Raw genomic sequence first — 13,936 nt, 5'->3', positions numbered from 1 at the left:
CCTCTCTTGACCTCATCAGACTTCTCTGTCTTTATTTGCCCCAAGGTTTTGTTCTTCCAAACTGGAGCCTCCTTGTTTTTCTAGTCTTTCCTCCTCATATGGTATCTATCCCATCACTTCCAGTGTCCTTACCTCCCTCCTCCGTGTCTCTTCTCATTTTCTTATTGCCTTTTTTTTTTTTTGAGATAAGATCACTGAAGTGAGACTTGTTCACTTCTGAAGACATTAATTCATTCTCCTGGAAGAAGGTCAGCTCAAAAGCTTTCTTTTCTCAAGCCACACTGGTGTACTTTGAGTTCTTTAACAACACATACAGCAGTATTTATGAAAATTCATGTGCAGCTCTCTTCAAATACTTGGATTTAACCTATTCTGAGCAACCCCCCAGCCCTAATTTAACTAGAGTCTGTTGGTTAAAATGACATCCACAAGGCCATCGACTAATGGGGCTGGTTTACATGAAGGGAATTTCATGCATGTGCTTATATTACTGCTCATTTATGCCTTCACAAATCCCCTGAGCACTACTGGTGGAGAAGACCCCCAGCCAGAACAGCTGAACTGGTGAGCATGAAACTTGGGAGTCTCTGATTTCCAGGACATCTTTATTTATAAAATATGTCTATTTTTGCTCCTGTCATGCCCGCAAAACCAGCCTTCCTATTTTAGTCATCCTGCTCTTTATTATTGTTTATGTTGCCCCGAACCCCACGAATAAAGGCTGCAGAATGGATTTTGTCTTCTGGTGCCATGTGAATTTCAGAAACCACACTAGCCAGTCCTTCCAGACCTTGCTGTTGGGATGGCTTGATCTTACTTGCAGATCCAACCAGTCCTCACTTGATGGGAACCAGTTGCTGCTGCCTTGCACTGCTCCTGTATAAATGCTGTCCCAGGATTGTGTGGCAGCTTTTTCAATCTCCACTTTTGGCAGAAGCTTAGCAGCCACATCCTTCCCTCACTACAGGCCAGCTCCTCTCCTTCTCAAAGCAGCTTCATCCCCCTTTCCCCCCGTGTCTGCTTGTGTGAGTTTCCTGCAGCAGGGAAAGAGCCAAGGGATGGGGATGTCTCTGGGAGGCTGGAGGCAAGAAGGGGGCTGTGGGGAGAGCAGGAGGGGAAATCTTTGAGGAGTTTATTGGATTGTGGCCACTAAATTATAAGCTGGGAGAATATGTGCATTTTATATTATCAGGAGCATTGGGAATGAGCAGGGGTAGAGAGCACGTAGGAGGGAAAACTGCTTTTCCTACTGCTTTACAGTATGATTATGGCAATTTATGCAGATGTCTGCTCTGGAAGGAGTATCCTGCACACCCTCAACTCCCAGAACTTTGGAAACCACATTGCAGAACATGTTTTAGGGTGGGAAGGAGCAAGGAAATGTTACTGGATGTCCCAGTTGTGCTGCTTCTGTGCAGAATCACACCTGTCACAGTGGTGGAGAGTCAAATCCTCACCAGATTTCATCCTGGTTTAACTCTTCCTGGTTAAAAGGGTAGTTTTAAAGACCCTTTTTTCCCCCAGAGAATTGAGGCTGACACCATTAAACTCACTGGATCTTTCTTTCCCCTGGTCCTGTCTCTTACCTCCTACAACCTCAGGAAGTGCTGAACTCACTGGTTTGTTTTAAACAAAACAAACAGTGGGATAAATGTGCAAGAAGAGCTAATCTTGGCTCAGTGAGATCCTACAAGCCTCTTCACTGAGGGTGTCCACCCTCTGCCAGGTATGAATCTGTAGGAAACTGGAGTACACCAGTTCTGCCAATCAGGAAACAACCTAACATTTGGAAGAAGGAGCTTTCTTCATTTTCCAACTCAGCCTGGAAATTGCAGCAGGGTGCATATGCTCACCCATCCTGCTCCCTTCCAGCTGGGTAGAGAATAACCCAATTGTAGGGCAAGATTCAGGTCAAGCTCTCAGTCAAGCGTGAGACAGAAACTCACAGAAATGAGGTTTCATCAATTAGTCATGGGGCTGGCAGGACTTTCTTCCTACATTGAAACACTTAATGCAGCTTCCATGACAGACACAACTATGTGGTGTGAGGGTACTGCAACTCACATGTTTCAGGAGGGCACTGTTCACTCCCAAGAGGAGCTTTTGGCAACTCCTAAGACAAACCTTCATGTTCAGGCAATGGACTGGGACCTGTCAAGCTGCAGAGCTCACACAGTTGCAGTCCTTCCTTTCTAAGTGAAGCTGCTGTTCTTCAGCCACAACTTGCTATGTAAACCTGCTTGCTCTGCTCTGCTGCAAAACAAAACAAGATGACAGAAGTGTGTTTAGAAGGTGTGGGAGCTGTTATCTACTTTAAAGCAGCTTTATGGCAGCATAACTGCTACAGGTCCACACTAAATCAACTGCTCTTTCAATAAAGAGCTGAAAAAAACTGTTTGTGCCTCTAAGTTGTGTACAGAGGTGAGCCCTTGGAAACAGCCTGTGCTAGTGGAGATAATCACTGGATCTGGGTGCTGGAGTGAGCCCACACAGTCCATATTGATAATGGACAGGCGCAGACTCAGTCCAAGAGATTACAGGGATGGAACCCAAAGCAAGCTGAACCCCTCTGCCCACCTTCCCTGAAAATTCAAGTCATAATGCCATGATTTAAAAGACACTGCAGGCTGCATGCTTTATTCACAGCTGTTCTATTCTAGACTTTTAAAGAGCATGTACCTCAAGCCCTGGGAAATTCACCAAAATACAAACGGGAAATAGAAAACTGAAACACGATATACTGGGGGAGGTCAGTAAATACACATTCAGGACAAACCAGCCCGCAAATCCCCTAAATGAAATGCACTTCATCAAGCCAGCTGCCCTCCTTTCCCTGCAGCACATCTCCTCATGTACCTGAGAGAAACAGCCTGTGTGAGAGCATGAAAGATTTATCAGTCTCGGTCAGGCGTGCGAGCGCAGGTCTGAGCCTGGGGAGCCCCACAGCAGCCGGGGCTGTTTGAGACTGACCCATCACCCTGGCGTGACTGGGAGAACAGGCCAGGCCGCAGTGAGGGGCATGAGGCGCTGTGAGGGGCACGGAGGGGCAAGGGCCGCTGTGAGGGGCACGGGCTGCTGTGCCATGGGCTGCTGTGCCATGGGCCGCTGTGAGGGGCAAGGGCCACTGTGATGGGCACGGGCCGCTGTGCCATGGGCCGCTGTGCCATAGGCCACTGTGAGGGGCACGGGCCGCTGTGATGGGCATGGGTCGCTGTGATGGGCACGGGCCGCTGTGCCATGGGCCGCCGTGAGAGCCATGGGCCGCTGTGATGGGCATGGGTCGCTGTGATGGGCACGGGCCGCTGTGAGGGGCATGGGCCCCGGCCGCACCATCCCGACTCGTATTCCTACGGGACGCCTCTCCCGAGCCGCCGTGGAGCTGAGAGGAGGAACCATCTTGAGTTTCCTCCGGGCTGCCACGCGCAGCGAGGCGGCCTCAGGGGGAGGCGGGGGCCGCGGAAAGGGCTGCCGGCGGCTCCGGGGTCAGCGGGGGCAGAGCCTCCCGCCACCGCCCGCCTCCCCTCCGGCCCGGGGCGGGGCGGCGGGGCTCCGCCCGCGCTGACGCGGAGGGCGGGCAGGGGCGGTCCGGGGGAGGGAGGAAAGGAGGGAGGGATGGAGCCGCACTAAGGCGAAGCGGGGCCGGGGCGCAGCGCGGGCGGTGGCGGCCCCTCCTCGTCCCCACGGCAGCATGGAGGCGGCCGCGGGAGCGGCGGTGGAGCCGGCGGCATGGGCGGCAGAGCCCTTCACGGAGCCGGAGCCGGGCTCGGAGGAGCTGGAGGCGGGCAGCGCGCTGGACCGCGTCCTGCGGGAGTCGGTCTGCCAGCAGCAGGGCTGGGTCCGCGTCTACGGTAAGGGGCGCCGGGGCGGGGAGCGGCGGAAAACTTCCCGGCCCCAACTTCTTTCTCCCTTTCTTCTTCTCCCCGCGGCCGAAGCTCCCAATTCCCCGCGGCTCCTTGCCTTCCCCTCCCCGCCGGGCTCCCGGAGCCCCGGGCTCGCCCCGGCCACGCCTTCCTCGCCGCCGAGGTGCGGGATGCTCCGGTGCTGGGATCCGCGTCCCGAGCTTTGTGTGCCCGGAGCCGCAGGATGTGTGCCCGCGATGCGGTGCCGGCGGGGCTGAGCACTCCCGGATCTAATTAGTATTAATGAGCTGCAAAAGGCCCGCGAGGTGCTGATACCGTGGGTCCCGTCGCCTCAGACTTACTGGTCTGTGTTACATTGGCACCTTTGTAATTTATAAAAAGGATGTTAGGGTCCTCAGCAGCGCGGGACCCTTCTTTGTCAAACTCTCCCTGGTATGTAACCTTTTAAAATTAGCTTGATTTATGTGGTCGGGCCTCTGGTTTGTTTAGGCTCCCAGCTGAAGTGAAGTCGGATTTATCTCTCGATCGGCACCTAAATAGTGGAAATTCTGTTTTATCTTTTCCTTGTCTCTCCCTCTTGTTTGTCTTGGTAATCTGAGGATAATTACTCCCACGTTTCAGAGTGAAGAGTACTGCAGGCATTATTTTGTTTTCCCTCCTGTAACAAATTTGATGGTCCAGCCTCGAAAAGGTTGTGGTGTGTGCACATGTTACCTTTGTCTGATATTATTATTGTTGCCTCTTCCTTGAAAGTGTTCAAGGCCAGGTTGGATGGGACCAACCTGGTCTAATGGAAAATGTCCCTGCCCATGGCAGGGAGGTTGGAACAAAACCATCTTTAAGGTCCCAACCCAAACCATTCCAAGTTTCTATGATGATGGAGAACCTGTAAAAACACTTTTTTATTGGGACTTTTTAACATGTTTTACTCTGATGATTGTCCCTTTCTTCTTCCTCCCCTGCCCTGGTTCCCAACGAGGTTCTCCAGGTTTTCCCTGACCTGTAAAAACTAGAAGCAAATGCTCTCTGTTACCCGTGTCACCGATCTGTTACTGGTTGTGTTATTCCTGAAACACAACGATGACATGAATAAGTTATCTGCAACAACTCTGCTGCATTTCTTGGCTGATGGCAGGTAATTATTGTGAGTACCACCAGCCTGAGCCTTCACACATATCAAATGAGGAAGATCAGGCTGCAGGTTTTCTGGAGAGCATGGTCTGTTCAAAGGCCTTTGTGTTTATTTTGGAAGCTTGAAAAGCTGGTGCAGTGGGATGAGGTTGTCTGTCTGCTTTCTGTCTGGTGCATCAATGAGTGAAGTTATACTTAGCAGAATTAATTGTAATAGAAGTTTGGGATTTTTAGTAGTTTGCACTGTTTAGCCTGCTGCTTCTTGCTTACCTTGCTTTTGTTAATCCCAGCCTGGAGCTGGGACTATGAAATGCAAAAGTATCTCGCTGCTGTTGTTGAGAGGAGTTCCAAAGAAAGCTATTTGTCTTCAGATTGTTTGTTTGTTGAGAACACTTTCTAAAGGTAAAATGAGAATGTACTTAAGGAGAGGATGTCTGGCACCAGCCTATCTGATTGTTACCCAAGGTTGTGTCTTCCATGAGTGGAAGCAGGAATGTGGTTTCAAAATTAGCCACAGTGAGGAACATTGCTTGCTGATAAAGTCATATGTTGTGATGTGCTTGTAGTTTGACGTTAACGTGGAGATAAATGGGGAAAATCCACTGTGACAGGGCCCAGCTATAGCTCACAGGCTATAAAAATCACCATGCACTTCAAGCACATGAAAACACATCTTGTAGCCCAAGGACAATAACTAATTATTCCTAGTCTGTGTTTAAAAACAACTCATTATCCCTCTCCCTCATAAAGAATCTGGTGTGCTAGTGTCTTCTCTCCTTCCCTAAGAAATTGCAATCGGATTAGCTGGTATTTGTTTGTTTCCTCCTGTTTATTAGCCTTTTTTTTTCCTTGCATGAGCACATCTGGAGAAGTTTGCAGACAATGAATGAAGCTGAAACTGTGCCATGTGCAGTGTGTTTGTGCACAGCTAAATATGGGTTACAAACCTATGAGTGACAAGTGTTATTCATAGGATTAAAAGTAAAGCCTTGCACAGTTGTTTGAGGAACCACAGCAGCATAGCGAAAGAAAACAGGAGCAGAAAGCTTAGCCTTATTGTCTGTATTGTCTGATAAACAATGAGAACACTAACACTAATTATTTCACCGTGAATGGCTGGGGGAGGGAAGGAATATCGAGCACATGAAAAGTGGAGAAGCGTTTTCTGACTCGGTGAGAAATGCAGCTTTTGATGTCACTGCATTTCATTTCCACGTGTCTCTGTGAATGTGAACTGCCTTGTAGGGCTGTTGTTCCAAATGAAAGGTGACTATCTGAACAGTGTCCCTAGTAGTGGAAGCATGTATTTTAAAGAAAAAGAGCTCAGCAGCCACTTCAAGACAGACAGCTGTTTATTTCTGTGCATCTCTACTTGGCAGTTGTGTGCCATCCACTTTGTCTCTGTCCAGAGAAGTAATTACTGCCATGAGGAGAGCTGGTCTGGTTGCAGAGCCTGTGAAACTTCATCTGCTAGCACAGAGAAAAGAGTTTAGCAGTGAAGTCCCATCGTTGCTGGGCTCTGTGGCTTGCCAGCAGTATGACAGTGATGTGAATACAGTAGGACTTTACAATGTCTGGGATGTGATTTCAGTGTGACACTGAGGTCTTGTCTGACTTCACTATGAGATCTAAATCACAGTCTGGCTATTTTTGCATTTCCTGCCTTAGCTGCACTAGTTCCAAGGGTGGCTGTTTCATTCTGTGCTCTGGAGGTTCAGCAGCTTCTGCTTAAGTGAATTAGCCAGGACATTATCATGGAAATACAGTTTCCTTACCCATGGACGGAGTTTGAAATATAATTAATTTCCTCTAAGCTGATGTTTGAATGGTGGACAGGAGCAGCAGAGTTGCTTGTCAGAGTGATAGGTTTAATTGCTCGTGAAACACAAATCATGTGAGTGCTGTTAGATGATGTTTCCAAGAACTGGTTTTGACACACAACTAATGTTTCTGTAAAATATGTATCGACATGTGTTCTGGGTGACGGCTTCCATTCAGACTCGTGGCATGTGTGCAACGGCTAGGAGGGGGGAGGTGTCTTGCCTGGATTAATGCTTTGATTTTTTTACTTTTTTCCCCCTCTCTAAAAGTGATAACTGACTTTTGAAAGCATCCACCCATGTTTCAAGGTCTTTTTCTCTGCTCTTTGAAACAGGTTCTGTGAGGAGGAGGCAGGGCAATAACTGAATAGACAGCATTTTCAGTGCTAACTGTGGAAACAGAGCAATTACATTGCCTGGTGTGGCTCACTGAACATCCATGGATTTTGCAGGAATGAATTCTAAAGCCAGCATCACAGCATTGGTGTTAAATGTTGCATGTGATGGGGGTAGCATTGGGTTTTGCCTGATGTACAGGTTGCAAACTTCTGTGATGGGGTTGTCTGATTCATTGATGATGTGCCTGCTCTAAGCTCGCTGCAAAAGCTCCTGTGCTAAAACTGCAAAAGAAGAGTTGCTGAAATATGTAAAAAATAGCACAGGGAAGAGTCTGTTCTTGAGTGCTCATCCTGCAAACAGACATTGTTGCTCTGGGGCCTTATCTGGACTAGGAAATGTCTTTCTCTTTTAGCAGCAGCGCTAAAAGCTGACGGTGGTTGTACAAACTCGAGTGCAGATAGGATGTGGACTCTTTCATCACCTTGTCCTCTAATCCTGTGGGCAGCCTGGAGACATTCCTCACTGCTGGAATGACCCTCCTCGCCCCCCTTTCTGCTGGCAGGAGGAGAAGGCTCTCTAAGCACAGGCTAGAAGGGCTCCATGCCTTTTCATGGATATCAATCTGCAGACAGAGCTTCTAACTCCAGAAAAAGCCCCGGTCCCTGTGCAAGCAGACAGAAACATCTCTTGGCTGCCTCAGAGCTGAGTTCCAGGCTTTTAAGTATTGGCTCTCAGAAAATACCAGACTCATGCTCAGGACTGAAGCCATGCTAATGTGCATGGTGTCATGCAGAGATTAAAAAATAGCTGTGGGTTGGGCACTGAGCAGAAGCATCTCCTGATCATGTGAAATTCAGTTCAATAGCCCAATTTCTGTGAGCTATCTACTCCAGCAGTTTGTCATCTGCCTTGCTCAGCTCTTTTGTATCAATGATTTCAGCTCTGTTCTGAGGGGGTTTCTGGTTCTTTACAGCTTGCCTTGCTATGACTGTCAAAGTATCTTTTTCTATCTACCTTTTCTTTTAAAGTTCTTATTTTATTCCACTGTTTGTAGTTGTAGCTGAAAACACAAAGATTATCCATTTCTGAAGCATCCTTCTTTGGATGAGTACCAACAGGCTTTAGTAACGAGTAGCATCTTGTTGTCAGCAGATCCTTTCCCTCCAGCCCTGCTCATGCTGCTGGCCGGCCTTTTCCCGGGATGTGCGTGCGGGGATGGGGAGTGTGAGCTGCCACCCTCCCTGCCCGGGGTCCCGCCTGCCCCCCGGCCTCCGGCCGAGCCCGAGCAGGTCCCACCAGGTGGCGGCATCTTCATTGCGCTGCTGCAGGACCTGCCGAGGGTGCCCGGAGCACGCGGGGGGATCCGGTCCTCTCCTCTCCCAAGCCTCATCGCTCATCTCCGCCAGCCCAGTTACAAACTACTCCAGAGGCCGCCTGACAAGGGGGAGGTGGGAACGGTGTAATTAATGTAAAAAGCAAATAAAACCCTCGTAGCCAGGCAATCTGCTAGGTGAGATGGCTGGCACTAAGATTTTCCCTCCTTGAGATGTGAGCTGGGCTGGGTTTTGTATCCCACTGCCTTTCTGAGTGGGTATGGATCTCCAATTCCTTGCAGGAGAACATTTGCTTTTAGGAAAGGCTTACCAGGAGATAAGGTGAAGGTGCAGAGCCCTGGAAAGCTGCAAAGGATCTGGAGAGCTGCACAGGATCTGTGCAGCCACTCTTGTGTTGGAAAGGAGACAAGGTCAGTGTTCACCAGCGTTTCTTCCCCTTCTGATCAATAGGCTTATTTTTAACTCACCCAGAAAGTTGGTGCAAAAGCAGGCTTGGGAGATAAACGTCGTTGGGTGGGAAATGTCATTTCCTGAGTGTTTGGACAATGCCTGCTGTGGTGGTGTTTGACCTTATCACAGCCCTCAGGTACCCAGTGAGGGACAGACGTTGAATGCCGACAGCACAAAGCTTTCGTTAGCTGTGTTGATAAGCAACAATAAATTTTAGTTGGAGCCCCATTGTAAAAGGCAGAGTTTAATCAAAACCAAGGTTTTAAGTGACTGCATTTGCTACAGATGAAAAACAGGGCAGAGATGCTGCCTTCCCTTGCCGGCCAGCAGCAGGGAATATCAGAAGATGAGTGAAGTGCTCTTCCAGGTGATCTGCTCGTGCCTGCTTTGTGACAGCTCCTCCAACAGCCCTGTTTGACTCCAGGGAATTCTTACAGGCGTGCAGGGGGTGAATTACAGGTCCTCTCTGCTCATTCTCCTGTGCAGTGACAGAGGTGACTTGGAGTGGAGCTGGGGGCTGGACACAGCCTGTTTGCTCCTTGGTTGCTTTACTCCAAAATCTTATTGCATAATCAGCCCTTTGACATTAAATCTGCTTGCCTTTCTTCTTTTTAAGGAACACTAACAGGAATTTATACATAAATGAAGTTTTAAATTTTTTTTTTGGGGGGGGAGTTTTTAGCTGGACTCCTTCAGCTGGCTGTGTTGTTGCAAGGTTGCCTAGGTTACTAATTTATTAAGTCACTTAAATATTTGGAAGCATCAACAATACCAGAGTATGCTGGGGAAAATGAGGATGACATTATTTTAAAACACTGGTTTCCTGACTCCTGTGTTTCAGTCACACGATTTATCTCTGGCTGAACATTTTCATGTGGTGCTGTTTCCTATTTTTAAACAATAGGGGAAAAAAAAGGGAAGATAAGAAGAGCATAACTGTGACCTGTTGACTTATTATGAGATCATGGATTCCTTTTAACTAATATTTATAGATTTTCATAAAAAATAGCTGAGACTTCGGTATTTTCTGACATATATGCCTTTTTAGCCTCAGGGTCAGAAGTTAAGATCTCATCTGAATTCTTTCAAAATCCTCTGTGAAGACACATAGTAATCATGGAAATACAAATTGTATCTGCAAGGAAAGTAACCAAGTGAAAATAAATATTGCTATGTTTTGGTTTGTAAAATTCTCTCAAAGCCCTTTGTGTGTTTTGACACCCTCCTATCTCAGAAAACCTTTATAAAATTGATCAGGAGGGAATAGCATTTGTCAATTCTCTTTAATAGGGTTTCCAAAGGTCACAGAAATGTAGAAAGGCTCTTCTTGAAGAGTCGGGATTATTTTTAATTGTAAAGCAAGCTGGAGCAGTGCAAGCAAGGAGCTCTTGGAGGTGAAGGGATCTTTGCACTTAAGTAAATGTAAAACCAAGTCCTGGATTTAGATCCTTTATTATCTAAAGGGATTTTTTTTTTTTCCAACCGGGAATACCCCATTAGAAATTAGCTCTTACACTGCAAGCACTGGCAGGCACTTAGTTAAACACATTAATTCTGCAAACTGTGGGAAAACGACACCCATTTCAGCAGATGTGCGATGCGTCTGGTGCAGATTTGCATAAGAATGCATATGCTTCTCTGTGAGTTTCTGCCTTGATTAAAACTTGCAGGCACCTTTTCTCTTCTATTGCTGCGTCTGCATTCTTGGCTGTTAATGGTTTAATTGAAAATACCCCGGTTTTTTCTGTCTTAAGATAATTCATTTTATTTACACAGTGCTGCACTGTAGATGTGCTTGGTGCTGTATAGACAGAGGCTGCTTTGCTTGTCTGTTGGAATTTGTAGCCAGGACCAGAGAATAAAGGATACAGCAAACATGAAAAATGGCAAATGTGTTTGAAAGTGGATGGAGGATTACACGGTGCAGTATCAGGAGCTGGGAGGGGATTGTGTGCATTCAGTCCCAGCTTCCAAGGCGGTGTGGGAATGGACATCGGTGCTGTGATGAGAGGAAAAGAAGTGTTGAGGAATCTGTGACTAAAAATGATCTCAGACTTAATCCCTCCCAGCCTTAGGCTTTCACAGTAAGAGTCCAAGAGATTCAGCAGAACCTCTTCACCTTGGTCCTGTTCTCAGTCTGGATGGCGTGAAAAGAGTGTGGGAAATTCCTTCAGGTGGACTCTAGCATTCAGTCTGAGAAAACTCCCAACTCTGGTAGCAGGGGTTTGAAGCAAGGTACTGGGAGGCAGGGCATTGACAAAGAGAAACATTACTTGGGTTTTGACTTGAAATTTCCAACAAGGAGACCAAACTTCCTAGGAATAAGCATTTTGTGTCCATTGTATCCACATAATGTGTAAGAAATGCTGGATGTCCACTACCACCTTCTAGGGCTTCAGGAGAAGATGGTTTTTGGTTTTTTTTTCCTAGGGCTTCAGGAGGAGATGTTTTGTGTGGGGAAAGGCAGGACACTTAAAGCGGTGGGGTCTGTGGGACAGGCACTGGATGGCAGTGAACCAAACTGCACCAACAACAGCTCCGTGCTCTCCTGAGAGAGCTCTGATGTTCCCCAGCTCTGGAATAGCAGTCTTCAGGTTAGGCTGAGTAAGCTGGGAAGCCTGGAAATTTATGACACATACGTTTTTTTGGGAGATCCCTCACAGAGGAACTTGAAGTTCTACATGGAATACAACAGTGTAACTACATTTCTCCTCTTGGGATGTACATCATCCTTTGCTAGTAAGGGCTTGGAGGAAATATAGGTGGATTTGGCACTTCTGGAGGGGTTTCTGCAGGACAGAGTTAAAAACCTGCTTGCTTTTTCAGGATCTCATTACTTGAGTCAGTGGATTGGCTTGAGATAAGCGGAGGTAATTCACACCCTCATTTAGCTGACTCTTTAGTGCTCTGATACTGGTCTCAACGAGATAGGGGACAGATGCTGCACTACTCAGCACAGTGTGTGCTATGAGGCTTCCAGGAAAATGTGTGCAAGGCAGCAGAGGCTGGGAGGGCTGAATGCAGTCCTTGAATCTCATTTGGAAATTAAACGATGGCTTTGCTTCAGTTTTCTGTTCCATTTTGTCTTGACAAATGGTGACAGCTTTATTAACAATTCCATCAGGGTTAAAGGAGGATCAGTTTCACTGACTTGCACCATTCATTGCCTTGCTGTATGAGTGCATCCAAAGCATTAATGGTTTTATTTGAGAGGGCTGCTCTGAGCTGAGAAGGTGAGGAAATGAGGCACAAATAAGTCAGATAACTTGTCCAAGGACATCCAAGAAACTTGGCAACAGAAGCCAGATCTCCTGAGACACCTACAGAGCTTTGCTTGCGTGCCTTGGGTTGCACTGCCTTGTGTTTGGGGTGCCTCTAAGCCTGCTGCTTTACTTTGAACCTCTGTAACTATTAATAATCCTCTCAAACACCCTGTTAGCTGTCAGATCTGTAGGTCAGCAGGGCAAGATGCCCTCAGAGGGGGAGACTTCCATTTGGGTGATTACATCTACTTGTTCCTCTTATTTTTTTTTTTCTTACTCCACAAGAAGCCAAAGGTGAAGCTTTGTTGGCCTTCAAAATGAAATAAATTTGTCTCAATACAGTGATAGCAGGCTGGACCACTGGTATGAAGGTGTTGGACAGCCAGCACTCATTATCTTTCCCTAATTTGTAAGCAGGGCTGGCTGGTGCCTGAATCATTAATTTCAGGTAGGCAACTCCTCACTGCTGACTGGGGGAAGCAAACACATCCCAGATCAAAGCTGGAAAACCACAGAACAATGGTTAAACCCCTTTGAGCTCCAACATCCTTCCTGTGCCATTTGGGACCAGGTGCCAGTGCATTACACAAGTTTGGTTGGCTTTGCCAGCCCTTCACTGATCCATAGTAGTTTTCCATATTAGTTAGGTGTTTTATCTGAGGAGTGCAGTGCAGGCTCTAGGAAAGAAGAGGAGACAAAATGCTTCCTGAGAAGATGTTTATTTACATTATGAGGTTATACCTCAAGCTGTACAGACAAGCTGCTGCCTCTGCTGCATTTCCTACTTGTTTAAATGTACTGGAACACGTACATCACGCAGCAAAACACAATGTGCTCACACTTGCTAGGAAATCATTAGACTTCCTTGTCAAATAATACCAAGTATTTCCTATTTTGAGCTGTGTTTCTGTAATTATTTTCCATCTTTTTTTGTTCAGAATGGTGAGTAGTTGATAGGTATCCTGGAAAATAAGAAGTCAGGAAAGAAACCAACATCCTCCTAAACCAGGTTTGGGAACATTTATCTTTTAAATGGCACTGGTTTATGGGGTCCCTTTCTCTCTCACTCTCTGGCAGCACTTGCATAGGATGTCAGTGAGGTGTGGAGTGATTAATTACCCTGTTGAACAGATTTCATGGGGTCCTTCCTTAACTTCTTCCATTAGCTCAGGCCTTGCTCACTGAAGTTTTCAAAGAGCCTCAACTCCCTAGAGATAATGAGTTTTATATCCCATATAGTGAAGTAGCAAAAAAAAGTTTTATGGTCTTGCCATAAATATTTATGTCAGTTTGCTTCCACATACCCTTGGCTGGTGACTCCTCTGCTTAAAGAAGCTCCTGTGGTTGTTCATGGCCTCAGTTCACACTGCTCTGACAGTACTTACAGAACTGGACATTTCTAATTCAGCTCTCCTCATTTTGATGCCAGTAGTTGCTAATTTCTCAATTTATAGTCATTAAATCATTACAACCATTAAATCAAATTAGGAGGAAAGCCTCTTTTATTTTTTTATCAGCCTAGACAAGCTTTACAGACAGAAGTTAAGCATTGTCTGCTCTAATTTCTTTTTTTTTTTCTTTTTTTTGGGGGGCTTGCTAATAGGGAAGTCAGGAATGTGAAGTAAACGGCCTCTGCAGAAATGATGAATGTACAGGATAAAAGGAAGGATGATAAGAAGGAAGTAAATATTTTTTTTATTCCAGACCAATACTAGAATTTGCATGTTGTAAAAGTCAAA

At 46.6% G+C, this 13,936-nt stretch overlaps 1 protein-coding gene across 1 annotated transcript in view; it reads left to right on the top strand.

Moving 5' to 3' along the window:
- Positions 1–3,615: 3,615 nt before the first annotated feature.
- The window catches only part of RASAL2 (RAS protein activator like 2), a 164,788-nt gene continuing 154,467 nt past the window's right edge, over positions 3,616–13,936 (top strand). Inside the window, exon 1 of the mRNA XM_059477872.1 lies at positions 3,616–3,848. Within this exon, the coding sequence (XP_059333855.1) occupies positions 3,689–3,848 (160 nt within the window). The 5' untranslated portion in view covers positions 3,616–3,688. The remainder of the gene's footprint in view (positions 3,849–13,936) is intronic.

Source organism: Ammospiza nelsoni, chromosome 9 (assembly GCF_027579445.1).
Source record: "Ammospiza nelsoni isolate bAmmNel1 chromosome 9, bAmmNel1.pri, whole genome shotgun sequence".
NCBI classification, from domain to species: domain Eukaryota; kingdom Metazoa; phylum Chordata; class Aves; order Passeriformes; family Passerellidae; genus Ammospiza; species Ammospiza nelsoni.
Note: the sequence above shows the minus strand (reverse complement) of the source record. Positions and strands in the feature narration are given on the sequence as shown.